The sequence below is a fragment of the Rhyacophila brunnea genome, unplaced genomic scaffold (assembly GCF_057557595.1).
Source record: "Rhyacophila brunnea isolate RB1 unplaced genomic scaffold, BYU_Rbru_1.0 scaffold_12, whole genome shotgun sequence".
Taxonomy (NCBI): Eukaryota; Metazoa; Arthropoda; class Insecta; order Trichoptera; family Rhyacophilidae; genus Rhyacophila; species Rhyacophila brunnea.
The window spans coordinates 24581221-24600337 of NW_028232774.1; the positions used below are offsets into that span (position 1 = coordinate 24581221).

The window sequence follows — 19117 nt, forward strand, 5'->3', positions numbered from 1 at the left end:
ATAAACTAGTGTTCATATTATATAAAAATACTTCGAAATATTCTGTTAAAAAATGTCAACCAATTCCGAAATTTCCCACAGCTCGAGATTCGAGCCACATGGGTCTACACATGACAGGTGACATATCGTCACATTATTATTAAAACCTCGTAAGAGAAGAATGTTGAGGGAAAGGAAAAAACGTATTAACAACAATATTTGAAACACCTCTGTAATCGATGAATCTACCAACACTGGTTGTGAAATACGAGGTTTTAATTATTCCATGTTTGAAACCACAATACAGCATAGTAGTCTAAAGAACCGAGGTTTTGATATGACTTAAAATGTTTTTTTGTTTAAATTTTGTCGAACAAACTTCATTTTTCCATAATATCGGACTTACAGTAAGGTGACGATTTTAGAAGTTTGCCTAATTTAAAAAGGACGTAAAAATTGGAAATAAAAATTGAATTAAAAATGGTGCTACAATAAATTTATTTTGGCGCGATATAAATCAAAAGAGTGTCAAAAAGTTCAGTTTACACCGTTTACGAGCACGTGCGTCAGATTGACCAACATAATACCTAATTGGAGTTTTACGCTCAAACTAAAACAAGAATTATTATGAATATCCTGGGAGGGGAAAATTGGACCCCGCGGTCTCTGTAACGGCAGTTTAAATAGTTTTTTTCGAGTAGGCATAGCTTAATGGCCCATTTGAGATTTTGGGCCATTTTAGGGTCTATTTCGGACGTTGTATATATCTCCATTTCCTGGATGTTAAGTCTTGTCCTAAATGCTTTGATTACTCACAATTACTGTAATAAACGATAGCTATGATTTTAAAATTAAATTTTATCAACAAAAAAATAAAGTAAAACACATTAATGATCATTATTATTATTTTATTGACGGTTTCGTTTTTTTTCAAAATCTTAATACTTTGGACGCGGAAGACGCACACGGTGCGTAATGACCTGGCGGCCGATCGATGTAATTAACGTGCATTTTAAAGGGGGCAATTAAAATCTCATTATCTATTCAGCAGCGAAAGCGTTAAGAGGTAAATTTTGTAACTACTACTTTAAAAATAGAATATCATTAGTTAATTTTTAGACTTAACTATAGGTAAATATTTCTTCAAGGGCATCTTAGGCGGTTTGTGGGATTATTGGAACAATAATTATTGTTTGCTGTATATTTTTCGTTGTACCGATTCAGTGACCTTAACTAATTACTATTTAATTACCATATTTAAATAACATAGTAATTATATCTAATGGTCATCTAGTGCCAACACAACAGCTGCTAATAATGCATAATGTTCTTAAATTTGGTCTTCTCTGTAGGGATATTCTAACATACAACTGAACTCCAAAATCAATAAAAATGATAAATAATTGATGTATCGTATTTAGATAGTTAATTATTCCGGGGTGTAAACTGTCAGGTGTGATGTTTTTTTAACACAGCCAATCATGAGCGTGTTAAATGATTTAGAGCGAGATGGAGTACGACAATTTCAAATTGAGATGCATCGATTTTGAAAATTTATCGAGTATACAGTAACATATTTTTTAAAACATCATACATTATTCTAATCGGATGCATATAGAATCAAGCAAGACTTAGTGCCGCGTGTATTAGTCCACTTATCATTGTGTTTCCCATATTTTCACATATTGTAGATAACCGCCTTGTCTACGGAATTGCCTTAAGTTATATCCGTTTTATTTTGGATCAAGAAAATAACGGAAACGTATTACCATGTCAATTAGTTAAAATAGCCATGCTTAGGGGCCACCGTTTCACTTTTATATTACCAGAAATTCATTCATGATATTATCTTGGATCTTTTGAATTCTTACCAGGCTGCCTCTCCTTGCGTCTCTTCGTCGGTGGCGTGGACGGCGCATCGGTGGCGGTGCCATCTTCCCCGTCTTCCCATTCGTCGTCCCAGTCAGTTGGTCTCCCGAAGGTCTGAGGGGGCGGCGGGACTGGAGTCTGCGCCCCTGCTACCAGTCTCGGAGTACAGGTCAAGCACTGTGGTGGCCTCGGCGCTGCTCCGGCTCTGGCAGGGCTGGCGCCGACCCGGTACAGGTGCAGCTCGCCGGGGCGGCCTTCCGGGATTCCGAGATAGAAACTGTAGAGCAACACATACGTTTTAATGTATACAATTTAATAATAATTATATAGCCTTACGTATTTTAATACTTCCAGGGGTTTTGGAAGGCGCTTTCATTGGTCTGGCCAAATTCAAATCAGCAATACCCAAAGCAGGTAGACGAATCAATAAGGCATTATTTTAAGTTGACACGTTGTTCTTTTGGAATAGCATCAGATAGAGTATTTTGCGCGTCGATGTTCTTAAAGAAAGCTTGAGAGACGAGAGTAAAAAATGCATATGTATATACTAATATGCAGAGTATCTTAAAAGTAAGAATAGCATCGTATCTTTGGGAGTCAAGTCTGAACTATCTTGTAGTTAGGATGCGTATGCAGTTATCTAGATTTTGTAGTTATGATGTAGGTATATGTTTTTATTGTGTCCTCTCTTTTCGAATTGTCGAATTTTTACATTTTATTATCTAGTGAAAATATTGATGTCTGCCTCAAAAAGATAGTGTGAAAATATCATCATGGGTATGAAATGTTCGCAATTATAGCACCTTTAGAAATTAATTACTCTATTGTCAATACGTGAGCTTGAAGATTGATTTTAATAAACTATTTTTTTATTCAACGAACATAAACGCAGATTAGAAAGTGCTTTAGTGAGAATTGTAAGAACCGTTAGTTAATTTCCGACACACTTAGATTGGACACACATAGCCTAGCGGTCAGAGTAACTGGGCGTGAATCCCGGTAGCGCGGGTTCGTATCTCTCTAGGTATCGCATTTTCTTTAAAAAGAATCACAATTTTGGAGATATTTACATTCTGTATCTTATTTAATTTATATTCTTATGTGATTTAATATATTGTTATCACACGATCCATTCTTTGTCACTAAAGAAATGCTAATTCTGATTTAAGTATTTTCTGTAGCAGCGCATCTATTCTATACACAACGGCAGCTAATTAGGGTAGGACAGTATCGAAAAATAACACTTATTGTAACAATTTATTACAATGAGTTAGCCCTCTGAACTGTCAACACTGTTTATCTCTCTCTAAAATTTATCATAGCCAAGAGAGGTGCTGTTAAAACATAGCACTTATTGTAACAATTACAACTAACTTATTGTAATTGTTACAATACGGTGCTTATACTTGGATACTTTCCTATCCTAGATAGCGACCAAAAGCAGTATTGTGTAGAGAATAGGAGCGGTGAAGTTGATTGAAAAGAGCTTGTTCTTGCTAGTTTGTATATAAATGGCCTTAAATAACTATTTATCAGATTTAAATACGAATTTTAAAAGTTGTCGACAACTTCGTAATATGAAAATATCATAAATAAATAGAAAACATAAATGGCGATGCTAGAAAGAAAGCGGGAACATCCATTAAATATAGTTGAAAGTGGTTCTAAAGAGTAAAGTATAGAGCAAGTGGGTCAAGCTAGCCGGCCACAGAGCGAGCGGTTCCCTCCTTTTGTGCCCGATATAAGGACACATCAATCTGCCAAGTGAAACAGGACTTGACAACAGTTTCCACTTTAAAATTTCACGATAATTAATTATCTTCATTAAAATTCACAACAGAGCGTAAGAAGACCGCAACATTTTATTTTATCATTTTGAGGTCTAAATAATTAATTACTATCTAATAATTAATATTCATTGATATTTTACATGACACGCAATTTTAGTATTAATGATAGTGTAACTCTGTTTTCTCATTTTGTATGCTGATGGAACAAGTGGCTACCGTTATATATAATGTTATTACCATATTAGATCATGAAATAATCCCTCAGCAGGCTAAAATGCATTTTGTTTTTTTCAATGTCTGTTTGATATAATGCTAAAATAATTTTGGAATACTTCCGATATCATAGATATAATTAATTCACATGCATCACAGTTGAATCGTCTTGTGATTTTTTAAATAAGAAGTGAAAAAAAAAGAGAGGTATTTTCCGATATTTATAGGTAACCACTTCCGTTTCCATTATTCCAATTTTAAAATTCATTGTTCGGAAAATATGATACTTACTCCTTTTACGTCAGATTAAAAAATGAATGTGATATATAATGTCATTGTGTACTGTTCTATGACAATTGAAGCCTCCCCATCAATAATGATCTATGTTACATTTTGGCAGTTTTTAACTAAATATGCAACAATGATCTACATCACATTGCCTCTGTTTTGGCATATTTATTTTTTTGATCAAGCAACATTAATACTTTGGACGCGGAAGACGCACACGGCGCGTAATGACCAGGCGGCCGATCGATGTAATTAACGTGCATTTTAAAGGGGGCAATTAAAATCACATTATCTCTTCAGCAGCGAACGCGTTAAGTCATTTGTTTTTGATCCGTTATGTTGGCCTCTCTACAACAATGATCTATGCATTTGTCAAAATGGAGGATGACACGAGAGTTTTTGTTAACCCTGGAGATGTAAAAAGACTTAAAAGGAAAAAAAATCACATGGAAAATTGGAAGAGGAATACAAAAAGGAGAGGCCTTTTAATTATAAATAATTTCAAGGCTTCAATTATTGGTGACAGAATGATAGTTAAAAAGCATGCATTTTAACCTCTTAAACTTTTAAAATGGCCCAAAATCACATGAAAAAAATGTTTAAAAACGATTTTCAGAAATCGATTATTTAAAATGATATAAAAGTAGATGTTCGATTTTATTATTTATGGATGCATTGCAATTGGCCAGGTAATCGATATATATAGGTATAGGCCATATATAGGCCAGGTAATATGCATATTTAATATTTCAAATAGTTACGCCTGACGCACATATACGTGATTTGCTACTTATATTGAATTGTGGATATATTGGTTATTATTAGTAGACGATTCATATATAAAAAAAACAGCATTATGATTGCTTATCCCTGGCGTAGGTACACCGCACAGTCAATTGAAGTGAGAAAGCGACGCCGGCGACGTCCTTTAGCGAAGCAATGCTCTACGACCGACGCTTCCAGTCCGCCTGCAGTGAGCGTCTATTGCAATCTATTACGCCCCCCCACCCTCCTCGCCCCGCTTTACGACGTCGTTCGGGAAATTTTATAACGACGAGATGTATACACACGCTGTATTCTGAAAGTGTGCACAAATGTTGTATGTTTTCACATGTTTATTATTATTGCTGGGTGTATACTGTATATGGACCATATTGAGGCTAAGGTCGGCTGTACGATACATTGTACGAAGTATATCGTGAAGCGAGCATTTCTCATATTATAAAGCTTTTGAAAAATGCATAAAAATCTCCATTCTTGTGATAACTTCTCGTTCAACATGCCTGATAAATTACCCACACACAAGTATAAAATATACCATTATAATACCATGGTTGAGGACGTCTTATCGTCGATACGCGGAACTACAAATTCCTCCGTTATTTATATAATCCCCAAATTCTGCTTCCATCCTTAAAACTTTTCGCTTTACGCTCATACTGGGGGGTTCGGTTCCGGACCCCCACAGAAACGAAAAAAAAGTTTATATAAATGGAAAATTACTTCATCATATTGTTTATCAGGACCTCATGACCGAGGATCATTACATGGATGATTTGGCTCTCGGACAGCCTGACAGGCAAGACCCGCGGCACTTATAAGTTGGTGAAACTATATGTGGCATGTCTAAACGGCAAGACGGCGCGGATGAAACAAACGGACAGGCAGGCAGGGTTTTATTGAATTTTAAAAACTAACCAACACCATCTGTAAATTGTATGTAGTCTTATTTCAATGAAAACAAATACGTATGCCTGACAAAATTTACTGTGCACTATTTATGTCGGATCTTAACAGCCTACCCCCACCCGTCGCCACTGTCCAATAGTGGCGTATTATTTGTGTATCAGAAATAAAGACAAAAGCGTATGGCCATACGGCAGTCTAGAATAAGAACTCGAGTTATTATTATTTTTTTCTTTTTTTTCTCTCTCTAGTTATTATACTGTCTTAAATAGCATGCAATGCCGTTTTTTGTATATATATATATATATATATATATGACGATATTTATTTATACGTTTTATAGGGTTAATACTTTACGTGAGAAATTATATTAAAAGTACTTGTCTAGTTAGGTGTTGAATGGTTTGCATAATCGTGTCCTCACGAAGTAACATAAGACTTTCGTACCGGTTCATGATTTCAGCTTTTGAGAAAAAAAAGAATCCTTTCATATTATTATCATCTCTTTGGAAAATGACAAGAATTCTTTCATTTGGGTTCGCATTTTTTAAAAGAAAGAATGATGGTTTGGTTTATGGCGTGCTATTGTAAGCTAATTCAAAGGCGTTAGAAAAATCACGCGTCCATGTTTTAAATGTGAAAGAAGTAATGTTTTCCCTTGTTCATTTTAGAGTGGACAAAGTTGGCATTATTTCCATACCACACAATTATATATGTATAAGAAAAGAAAGAGAGAGAACATTTATACTTAGATATAAACTAAAAATACATACTGTTTCCTAAATGAGACTGTTGAACATTTTTTTTCTATTTTTTGAAAATGTCATCAAAACTATTCATAACAAAAAAGATTTAGTAAAAATTATATAATTTAGTGGCATAAGTAGCTAAAATATTGTGCATTTGGAACTTAAAATTAAGCTTTATGTTTACCCAGGAGCCATAAATTTTAAAATGGCTGAAAAAATTACTTTTAATTTTTTTGATTTAATCATCATCTGATTTAATTGATTTTCAGTTTAGATTTATATTTTATTGTGATAAATACTAACTTAAAGTCAAACTTGACATTTTAAAATTAGAAGCCCATAAAATACCATGATGGTGTCCAAAACTTCAATTCGGTATATATATATAATTAGCGTCTGGTTAGATTGATTTTTATTTAAGACATGATTAATTCACATCTGCGACTTTTAAATCAAGTCTTCTACGTCACTACAGTCGTTTATTCAACTAAAATCCGCTTCCCACATATACTTTTCCCGCTACTACATTCCCCGTATCTATAAATCAGTGTGTGTTCGATATTGCGTGGTGTTTTATTAACATTAGAAAGCCTGAAACCTTGCGGAAGCAGACAGAGATTTATTTCGAATGTAGAAGTATTGTGAGGAGGAGAAACAAAAAAGAAAGCTTTTATTCCTCTTAATAGTGCCAAAGATATGTTAGCTGCTATGGACAAGTCAACACGCAAAGGTCACGTGACGTAACATTGTCAGAGCAAGTCATATTGTGACGTTACAGTGTCTACGCATGCAGCGCTGTGACGTCAAAATCTTGATATAGAAGTTGGTCTATGGTTTGATTAGTCAAAAGTTATTAATGTGAGGTTATATTATTATTATTACATTATTATTAGTTATTACTTTACTGTTCTTTAGAAATGAACGATTGAAGCTTCTTAGCTAAAACTTATTTTAATTCAAGCTATGCTTTGATTTAGGCGTCTGCGAGAAAGTAGAATAAATTACGAAGGGTGCTGCATTGTTATTTGTTTTATATAATTGTGACACTTTATTCAGACAGAGAGTCTAAATATTAAATTACACTAAAGTAAACTACACCACAGACTACTTTTTGAAACTGTAAATGGAAACAAAATTGATGACAAGTCTAATTAAATATTACGAGTTCTTTCAGAATTTACAAAGATTTATATGATGGAATTTTAAGTTTGTTTCCATAATTAATTAAAGTAGAGCATTTCTTTGTCAACTTTAGTAATAAATCTTTTATTTGTTATTTGTTATCAATCATGCTTTAATAAATTAACTGAGAGTGCTTTCAATACATTGTAGAACCCACTTTGACTTCACAAGCCTTTTCACAGGGCTCAAAATGGACCGGAACGCACCGGAGCGCCGTTCCTGTTCGTGAAATCGGTAAAATTATCGCTCCGTCTCGTGGAATGAATAATTTAACCGTCTGAGCTGGATAGGCCATATAATAGAAAATCTTAAAAACACATAAACTTTGATAACTTTACTATGTAAAAATCTTCAAAAAACTGTCGAGCGCTCCGCTCCGGTTCGTAAATTTTTCCATTTCGAACGCTGCCTTTTTATCAATAATATTATAAAAAACAACTATTATTCACACATTTTTATTTATATCTAGGTTTTATTACATATTATGTAGTATTTGATTTCATTATTGCTAATTTTTAGTCGGGTTATATTGGTCAGTTTCTTTTAATAATCGCCTACTTCTAAGGTATCATAACAGACCTTAGACTATAGATACATCTAGACCCCACCCGTTGCATTGCTAAATGAAGCCGCGTGCCTTGCGTTTAGTTTGTGGGCGAGCGAACGCATTCGTCTACAAATGTTCGAGACCATAGACCATTTCGCTAGTGCTCGCCCAAAGTGCTCGCACTAGACGCTCAGAATTAAATATAATTTTCTATTTTTTTTACGTTATATAGTATTTTTTAAGCGGTCAAAATGCAACCATTAGGTAAAGATATCCATAATTTAAGTTATTTTAAAGAAACACTAGGTCACTGATATTAAAATATATAATAAAATACAAATAAATTATCACGAACATGTATCAACTTACCTATGAAACGTAATACCATCTTCTTGCTTATCAGTACGGCTACCACATTTTAAGACAACACACAGAACCATCTTTTCTACTTAATTAACTAAAAATATTTACCATTGACTTTATGTTTAACACAAAAAAGATCAATTTTAGCAACTTAAGCTCGCAAGTTATCGACGCTATGTGAAGCGTTTCGCCCCGATTTGATGGCGATACTTTTGGAAACTAGCTCACAGATATGTAGACCTTTTATCTTACTCTAGCGCGTGTCGCAGAGATTGTAAGGGTGCCGAACACTTTCTCACTCGCACTCATGCATCGTTTTTGTTCAGGCCTTGTAACAGACTTTTGAAAATAATTTGTTATTAACCATTCGTTCATTCCCTGTAAACGAGGAGAGAATATAATTTGTTGCAAAACATTCATGCCATAGATAGATCTTGATACCTATCGATTGAAACTATTCATCCATAACATTTAGACACCCGTAATGTGTGAATGTATCTTACCAGATTTTTGAAGGACGGTTGTTACATATTACTTCATTTGATAGTTCATAGAATATGTCGCAAACATTCATAATTGGTCCATTGATCCATTGATCCAGATACATTTTATCTAAGCAACACGATTCGAATCCAGGATAAAATAGCCTCATTTGTTTTATTTCATTCTACTTATTTCAATACATCGTTAAAAAGTTGGTAGTTATTTACATTCAATAATTTTAAATTGAACTATTCGAGTTGAGACGATATAAAACAAGTTGTCTTTGCTGATATTTACTCATTCCAAAATGTAATTTATTTAAGTAACATATTTCGTTTTAAACACTCTGTAGAAATACAACAGACGACGACGGACCATGAATAATTTAGCGAAATATTTACACTCTTCATTTTAAATGTGGCGCGAAAAATGCGCGCGAATTTTTTTCGCGTGTTCAAGGGGTGTACAGTGCCTTCTTTTTGTTTGTCTTTACAAGTATCCTCCCCCCCCACCAACGCCGACTCCTCAAAACATCCATTTTGACATTCTTTTGTTTGATCTTCGTAACGAGGTTTTGTGATTTTCAAAAACAACTGAAGGGATGATAAAATCATGAATTATTAATAATATTATTACTATGCATACAGTGTACAAGATTGTAATAACAAATTAAAAAATAATTTTTATTTTGCAGTTTTATTTTGCATCTGCTAGCATTCAGAATGATTCCGGTTCTATTCTAGTCTGGGTAAAAAAATTGCGATGTAGAATGGCTTAAGGCTATACTTCAGCTGGGGCACGGCTTAAAACGATCGTGACTACGCAACGCGAAGATTGTGCAAATGACGCGTGCAGAAAAAAACATAATTTGTCATAAAAAGTCAACATGCGTCCATTTAATGTTACATTTATTGTTTTATTACTAATAATAATAATATATTCATTGACATGTTTTCTTTGTCAAGTAAATGGGTAACGTTTTTTAGTCATCTTTACACGATTTGAGAATTAATTCCCCCGTTGCCATCACAAAACAAATTGACGTGTTCACAGCTCGACTTTCGCACTCCGATTGCCAGCCAGTCCGAAATTTCGTCGCACCTATAGTTGAAAATTATTTGCCGTTTCACTGAAGTACCGTCTTAAAATTTGGCTAAATGCGTATTAATATCTATTAATTAATCGGCTGATTCAAAAATCACGTAACTTACGCGTGGCCCCCATGATGGAGAAGCTGTCGTGGTTATAGTCTGGGTGTTAGGGCTCAGGGTTAGGGGTGGGCGGGGGGGGGGGGGGGGGGTTCCGGCGTGGTCGATCTACCGGCTACAAATTTGCTCTAATAGTAAAATATTCGTCAAGGATGTGAACATTTTAAACTATGCGGTTGTGGGATACAATTTTTGATTATTGTGTGTGGACAACTTCATAATTCAAAAATACACAAAACACCTGCCCTCGATGGACGCATGGCTTAAGCGTCGGCCTATAGTGTCGAGGGTTCCAGGTCCGAATCCTGGGTCTGGCAAGTACCAGTGGCGAAGGGTGGCTTTTTGAAAGAGGTAGGCTGTGGGAGTAACCATGCTTGTCAGATATATTTACGGGAAATAAGAAGATAACCCAATATTACTACTGATGAATGGGTACGCTAAATCAATGAAATTTCAAAAGCTTAATTGGTTTGTTATAATTAGTTTATAAAAATAAGCAATTGGTTTGAATTACTTATGTATTTTCCTAAACATTTATAAACGTAACATACGCTCAAAATATATTACCTATGATCTTTGAAAATATCCGTTGTTGTGTATATATTATTTTCCATAACAATTTATAATTTAACCCGTAAAACAATAAATTTTAAAATACTTCTATATTTAAAACACAGACTTAGGTAGGTACAATATCAGATATATAAATTATCTAATGAGTGAACTAATAGATAAATAAAAATCATGAGATAAATTATTTTATATTTTTAACAACAATCAATACATATTTATGTGATTGAATCCCATAGAAATTATTTTTTAAATTATCTTCTTATTAATTATTTTGAATAGATGTGCTCTAGCGATGTAAGCGCTAACGAAACAACTTGTAGATTTATATGCGGGACGCCAGACATTTTTAAATTATGAGAAAAAACTTCATATTGAAAAACCCGACGATTAACGCCAAAATAATCCTATACACTATTATGTGGCGAAACGCGGTGTGTTTTATTTTTTTAAACTTTCGAGAGATGCCATAGATGGTGCTTATTGAAATATGGGAAAAGATCGTAAAATTATGACAATTATACGATAGATGTCTTTGGGCATATTAAATATATTATTATTTGTGATTATATAAATACGTCAATATGAAAATAAAAAATATTTTTCTTAAGAAGGTAGGCTTTAAATAATCGCATAGTATGGAGTCTTCGCCACTGGCAAGTACACATATTGTTTTTTAATTTGTGTATATGAGTATGGACCTAATAGGTTGACCAAGTGGCTGGCACCAATTTCTCGTAAAAACAAATTCTATTAACACAAACCTGCACTCTGTGGAGGCCCATACGATTTTATTAGGATTGGACATGGTCGGAAACTATGTAATTTTACCTAGAACACCATTTGGAGAACGATTCTGTGGAGCATCACACTGCCTTTAGGTAACCTTAGCGATAGGTAAGGGAACATGCCAAGGATCCTAGCCCATTTCAGAATGTGGGGCGCATGACCTAACGACGGTAGCGTCATATTATGTAGAATCGCAAAATCGGTGAATTTTGAAATCTGTGTTTAGTCACAGATTTCGCGATCGACCTATTAGGTTACACAAATGTTTTTGAATGAACGGTCGTGCATACCTGATGATTCAATCGGTCGAGAGAGGTCATGTAAATAAGACTTACATGACATCGCTTTCGTGGTCCCAAGCCAGCAGTCTGGACACCTCGAAGCGCCCGTGCGTCAGGGGCAGCGTTCTCCGGGCCGCGGGCGGACCCCCAACATGTACTGCGTGGCGGTAGTGACCCGCGGGTCCGTCGCGAACGGCCGCCGTGCTCACGTACGCCGTGCCATCAGATGAGAAGAGAGGGGGCGCCGGGGGCTCGGCCCAGCCACGACCTTCGCCGCTGCTCCTTTGGGTCTGCAAAGAAGGAAATGGTCACACACAATAAGTTTATACTATAACTATATGGATTCGTAGAATAGAAAGCATAGTGTCGCGCCAATCTTATTCTTGAAGAGTAAGCGAGACGCGATGTTGTCATTTTATGGTACTATTTGACAGTCGTTAAAATCGGTTAACCTCAAAATTAGTCTCTGCGCGGTGTAGTTTTCCGGCAGATTCGCTACTACGTTCTACTGCGCAGGCGCAAATATTGCAAGGTCCAATAATAATTATTGCGTGAAAATTCAGAAGCTTCTGAACTGATTGATGCATGTATGTAATCTTGCAATTTGCATGATAATACGTAAGTACTGTCAGCAGTAAATCCATGCACGTGTAAACAGCGAATTAGAATAAAAAATCCTTACAACGAAACTATTGTATTGTAACTCTATTGTAATACATGCATAATGTGTCTCCAAACTAGTCAAAACCACATACCTTTACGTACCTAAAGCCACAACTTGTTGAAAGTAGGTTTCGTGGAAATGCTCCAATTTTCAGTATATGGTGTGTATATCAAATTAAGATTTTTAGTGGATTTGTCTGTTTAAGATAGATGAAAATTAATAAGATAGGATAAGTAGGTACCTAACAAACTTTCAGACAATTTAAAATTAAAAATAAGAGAGAACGGCATTCAAAGACTGCTTAAGGGCGGGTGGCACTTTGTGTAGGGACGTAACTGTCTGGAGATATAATAAAAGTTTGACAAACGACAATTAATTCTGTCGTACTCGTATTTTAAATTTAAATTATAAATTATATTTTATTCACTGTAACGCGATCGAAAGTATAATTAATAAATTATGTGAAATATATATTGTGACTGAAAGTCATTCTGAACGTAAGTACGGTTTCACGGAGAAAAGTATAGTTTTACTTCGTGTCCGGAAATTTGTACGTATGCAGTTCGCCGTATCGAACTTCACCGTGAAATGTTGTATCGGAAATATATGGTCGTATATTAAAGACTGTTCAACCTCTTTTGGTCATATAGTACTGAGATACAATAATTCACGTCTAAATCGAACACGGTTCTTGTCGGTTTACAGGAAGCCAGCGGCAAACAAATTTTGTTTCTCCTTGCTTTTTCGTACAAGGTGGTTGTTAGTAATTTTGAACAATCACAAACACCCAGGCTTTGAGAAAAACACATAAATGTTTTTGTCATGACCGGGAATCGAACCCAGAACTCTCGGGTGGAAGGCCATCGCCTTACCCACTGCACCACGAGAGCCGCCTCTCGTGACTGATGTAGCAATCATGCACCATGGAGCTTGACGAAAGAATTTAGAGAGAAACTGGCTCAGCTAGTCTTAAATTAATGTCCTCTGTATCCGCATACTGAATATCAAGATTTGAATTCGATGATGACTCTACGGGGGAATATGACAACTGGAGGCCAGCACAATTGGGCGCCGCACTGTCGAATCAAATAAATACACGTTCGTTACGATTTTATACAGAAAGTAGACGAGGAATTTTAATCAGTTTCTATCTACTACTTAGTAGTTTTAATTTAATTTGCTCTCAACATGTTTTTATTGCCGATTGAGAATTATCATGTCTGAGACTTTATATTATAAAAACTCTCTTCTCGTTATAAGTTAAACATAATTATTGCACGATGACATCATTATTTATGTATTCATATTTAAATTCTTACCAAGTTTAGTATAAGCTAAAAGGTAATATAATAATTTAAATATAAATAATAATGTTACAAATAAAATTTAAAAGTATCTATAACTTAAGAACGTCTTTTTATTTTCGAGTTATATTCGATTGCGTCGCACCCAGTTGTCCCGGCGCCGAATCGTCTTATGACCCTTCTACGGAGGAATCGGCATCATCCATTGTATGACAGATTTGAACTGTTTGGAGGCGATTGCGTTATCTGCGTCAAGGAAACCCTACGCTAACTTGAAAGTTTGGAGGTGAGGAAAGGAAAGTGTGGAAAGAAAACCAGGACAGTGGTGCTGGTATCAAACCTTTTAGATTGCCTCGTTCAATAAGTTTGTAATCGATCTTAATCAGAAGAAATTGGCATTCATTGTTAAATCACAAATCACCGGAAGCATAATCAATTATTACTATCGCCGTTGAATTTCCGCAAAAAATGTGGGATTCCTGGGCAAAGTATAAAGTAATTCGCGTGAATTTTTCCCGCGCGAAAGTTCCCCGTTTCAGCGAGCTTGTGATTTATGTCATTTCCGCCCTCCCCGAAAATTAATTCTGTCAACGGTTCAACCGATTCATTCTGAAATCTGCGCGGGGATGGGGTAGTACCTTGGATATCTCGAGACATTTATCACTTCGTTTTTCTGGCAGCCTGGCCGGTAAATAGTTGCTTAAGACTTCTACGAGCAATGTGAGGCTCTTGACACCATTTCAATTACATAATAATATGTAAGAACTAAGAATTTCATACGGGTGGTTGTTTATAAAAGTAATGGTTGTTATTCAATCACTAAAAACTAAAATATATACACAAGAAACAAAAAAAAAAAAAATATCAAAATTATTCTCATCTTTACTATACTAGATTTAAATATATCAAATATACATATAAATCAAAGATTTTCGGCATAACACGAGAAAACCTTTGTATTTCTGTAGTATTTTCACCATGACTGCTTGTTTACACTCGTAGCGTGCTTACACATTATCGTTTTATAGAAGCGCCACAGACACTGGCTTCCTATTTATATACCTACATATAGATGTGACGTATACATACGTAAAGAAAAAGTGGTGACACTATTCGGGGCTCACGCGTGTGTCGGCGTTTTTCGAGGCGTTTGTGGCATTTCTAAAAAGCGTTAGAGCAGTACTCGAAATTTTTGTTTTGACTTTACATTACGAATGATACAGGTATCAAAAATGTGTTTTTAGTTTTAGGAAACAGTAAAAATCGTCTAATTATCATTTTAAATAATATAAATTATAATTAAAAAAAAAACAAGCTCTATACAAAAAGACAATAACTCATGCATCTTTATTACACGTACCCATCGCGAGTGGAATGTATCGCGAAGCATGTGGCCTTAAGTAACCGACGTGATAACTCGGTAATATCAGCGCTAAAATCCCCACGTGAGAATGCGGCATAAGTGTCATAACTCATAATAGACTATGCAATGTATTTTTAATCATAGCTTGCACTACGCACAGAAACACTGCAATAAATAAGTACTGTTTCAGTGTTGCAATGTCGATATACTAAAATATGCTGATAATTATATTTAGTATCCCGACTACTTTTATCAAAATAGTAAAAATCAGAATAATGTTCTGTAAATACGAGACATATCTGATCAACCTACATAATAATAATGCCAAGGATTTATTAGAGCTCTAAGGCAATTAATTTAATTTACATCTTCACTTTAACACTTTTTGCTTTATTCATAGTTTTGAAGACTGAATGAAAATTTAAATTGAACTGAATGTAACGAACTGTAAGTAGGTAATATTTAATCAAAATCACTTGTACATCGAAATAGCTCCGCCGGAAGCGACGCCATGTTGAAAACGCGGCGGCCATCGGAAAAGCGAGATGTTCGGAAATGAAATCCTAATAACCTCTTCAAAGTGACAATTTCGAATTTCTTAACTGACATTTAATTCAGAGGATACGTTAAACGGAATTTTGAAAAAAACACGTTTTATTAATCCGGAGATTGAAAACCGGATGCTTTCGATATGTGGCTGTATCCTCGTGCGATGAGTATTTCTTGACCTGATTTTATTAGAAATATAAGGAAGTTTTAAAACTAGACAAGGACTGGTATGCGTAGATATGCTGCTTATTATAGCTTATAATGCCGGAAAGGGTAGAGAAATAGACGCGTAGACAGGGTAAGATTATCTTGGCTACGTAACGTACGTAAATGGCTCAATACCTAGGCATTGGTAATCTAGAACAACTCGTCCAGGATAGAAAAATATATCTACTGCAATGTGGATGCCGAGCTTCATAAAAGACGACATGAAAATTTGGGCAACATTGAAAATCAGTCGAACTATGATTAATTTTTATACCAATGAAATTATAGGAAGCGAATTTTTATTGTTTAAAATTTGCGCAAATATCTTTCATTTTTATTGCCAAAAGAAATAATTTTTGATTATTGTTTATTGATTCTTAATGACTTTTATTTGGTTACAATACTACTAGTTCTCTCCAAACCAATCGTCCCGCACCACACTCAGTTTTAATCAAGCATATCACGAGGCCTTACGTTTGGTTGTGAAGCATCAGTAGTTATTTACGCCTGAGAATGTCTTAGGAGCAGATGTCAGATGTCAAGTGTGCTTTGATTGCGTTTACAGAGACGTAATTTAATAAAAAAAGTGCCCACGAGAGAGAGAGAGAGGAGCACAAAGAATCAACAAAAATAAACGATTCTAATTAAGTTACATAATATGTTACAACAATAGCATGTGAAGATATCTTCACGTCTATAATAAGGTGCCGTATTTTTTTTAAAGCATTATATTTGTCCAGGTCTGATTGGTCTAACATCTGCTTGTACCGACGTGAGCATCTCTTGCCTTTATTAGCACATTCTTGGACATTCCCAGAGTATGTGGTATGCATTCTATATTATTTATTATATTATTAAACATAATATTTATACGTTGTATTTATCTGTACAAGTTGTATTATGTAACTGTCCCTGGCGCTAAAATACCTTGCTGCACCCCTGCACAGAATTGTCCAGGTCCACTTTATTCAATTAGACGTTTCTCATTCAATTAAATTATAGTTAATTAATGCAGTCCGTGATGTTGTTTCCGCATCTCTCTCTTCCCGCTTTTCTAAAAAGGATAGCTAGTTAATGAATGGCAAGCATTCGTTCAGATTAAGTTAGCTACTTTATGTTACATTCATAATATTTTGCAGCGATAAATAGATGAGATAATACAAAAAGGAAAAAAATACAATAAATCTGTAAAGCTCTGAAAAAGACGTCTAGTTTGTAATAAATCGTATCTTCACTTATTTATCAAAATTTAATCTTATTGGCGTAAAAATCTTGACAAATTGCCGAAAATCAATCGCTCTTTTGGTAGTAAAGTTTTTTCTTCACTAATATGATTTTTCTATGCGTCACTTTGGAAACCTTTTTTTATTTCCAAATTGAAAAACTTTCAGCGGACGTCATAGACATTTTTGAAAACTGTCAATGCCTTGGATTAAGATTTTTTTTTAAAATCTTTGTCGTTCAGCTTATTATATTGTATCTTCCGTTTGATGATATGAAACCCAATCTTGCATTAAAAGACCGCGCCGATAAAATCAATTAACCAATATTATAATGTATAAATTGTATCAGGCAAATAAAATTCACAGAAAAATGTATCATGTTATTACTAATAGGTTCTAGTCCCCCAATGATTATTATTAATGGACGACGCACTCAGTACAGTAGCTAGCAAGTAAATACGCATCGCATAGCGAAATAGCGTGCATAGGTAGACGTCATGCAATATCCATTATGCGATATCACGCATCGGGAATTTATAGCAATATCACCTTTATTGTAATGGCGTTAGAACAGTGTTTCTAGTATCAATGTTCATTTGAGCGAACCCGTTCGAACCGAAACATTCGGCAGACCCAACAAAAAGCATTGGGAATTTATAGCAATATCACCTTTATTGTAATGGCGTTAAAACAGATTATGCCATTCGGCAGACCCGACAAAAAAGTGAGTGTCATATTTATTCCCAGATGATTCGTCCATATTAATGTCATTGTAGTCCCCATACCCAATGACATTAATATGGACGAAGCATCTGGAAAAAAATGACACTCACTTTTTCGTCGGGTCTGCCGAATGGCATACAGGTCTGCCGAATGGTTCGGTTCGAACAGGTTCGCTCAAATAAACATTCACACTAGAAACACTGTTCTAACGCCATTACAATAAAGGTGATATTGCTATAAATTCCCGATGCGTGATATCGCATAATGGAAATTGCGTGACGTCTACCTATACATGCTCGAATGTCGCTATGCGCGAATTTACTTGCTAGCTACTGTATTGTGTGCGTTGTCCATTAATAATTTCATTGCCTATACCCCATTCCCCATACCCCGACAATACAGACTTTGGGTCTATTAATGAACACCTGCCCTGCAGCTATAACTACAAGCGTTCAGCTACGAGTGCGCGTGGCCTAACAGTCATAATTATTAGGATCGTAAGCGTCCGTTTGTATCGTCCGCGCTGTCTTGTCTTTTAGACATGCCGCATTTAGAATATTAAAGCAAACATTGGATGCTTCAGATGGTTGCACAAATTCTGCCATTGATCTTCCGCTGATACATGTTGTTCGACAGCCAAATCACCAGGATCACGATACTCACCCATGAGGTCTTTGCGAAAAATATGAAGAAGTAATATTCCATATATTGTACGTACACAACTTGAAAAACACCTCAGATAGGTATATACTTACCCACTAATAGGTATATACCTACCCACGAAAAAATCATATATGAAAAAAAATACGAAATCTTGAGAATTATTCATTGAATAAAAGAAATGGTTTATTAAAAATCGTTAGCAAGTTCAAGTAGACGTTATAACCAGTGGCGGCTTGTGGATATTATATCTGGGAGTGCTGCGGTTGATTAAAAAAAAAATGTTTATTTGGATTATATTTTACTATTAAGTAACATCAAAATAATTAAAACACCCGCACGCAACACGAAATACTACCGGAGTGGCAGTACCAGACCAAACTCATAGCTGCGAGCTCCGCTCCCCGCACCCCTCCTTCGCCCACTC

General features: G+C 35.2%; 1 protein-coding gene across 1 annotated transcript in view; it reads right to left on the reverse strand.

Moving 5' to 3' along the window:
* Window positions 1-19117, reverse strand: part of Dpp10 (Dipeptidyl peptidase 10) — a 137176-nt gene that overhangs the window by 10685 nt on the left and 107374 nt on the right. The window contains exons 7-8 of the mRNA XM_085940098.1: window positions 12052-12287; window positions 1851-2125 (exon numbers count right to left, since the gene is read on the reverse strand). Of these exons, the coding sequence (XP_085796224.1) occupies window positions 1851-2125; window positions 12052-12287 (511 nt within the window). The remainder of the gene's footprint in view (window positions 1-1850; window positions 2126-12051; window positions 12288-19117) is intronic.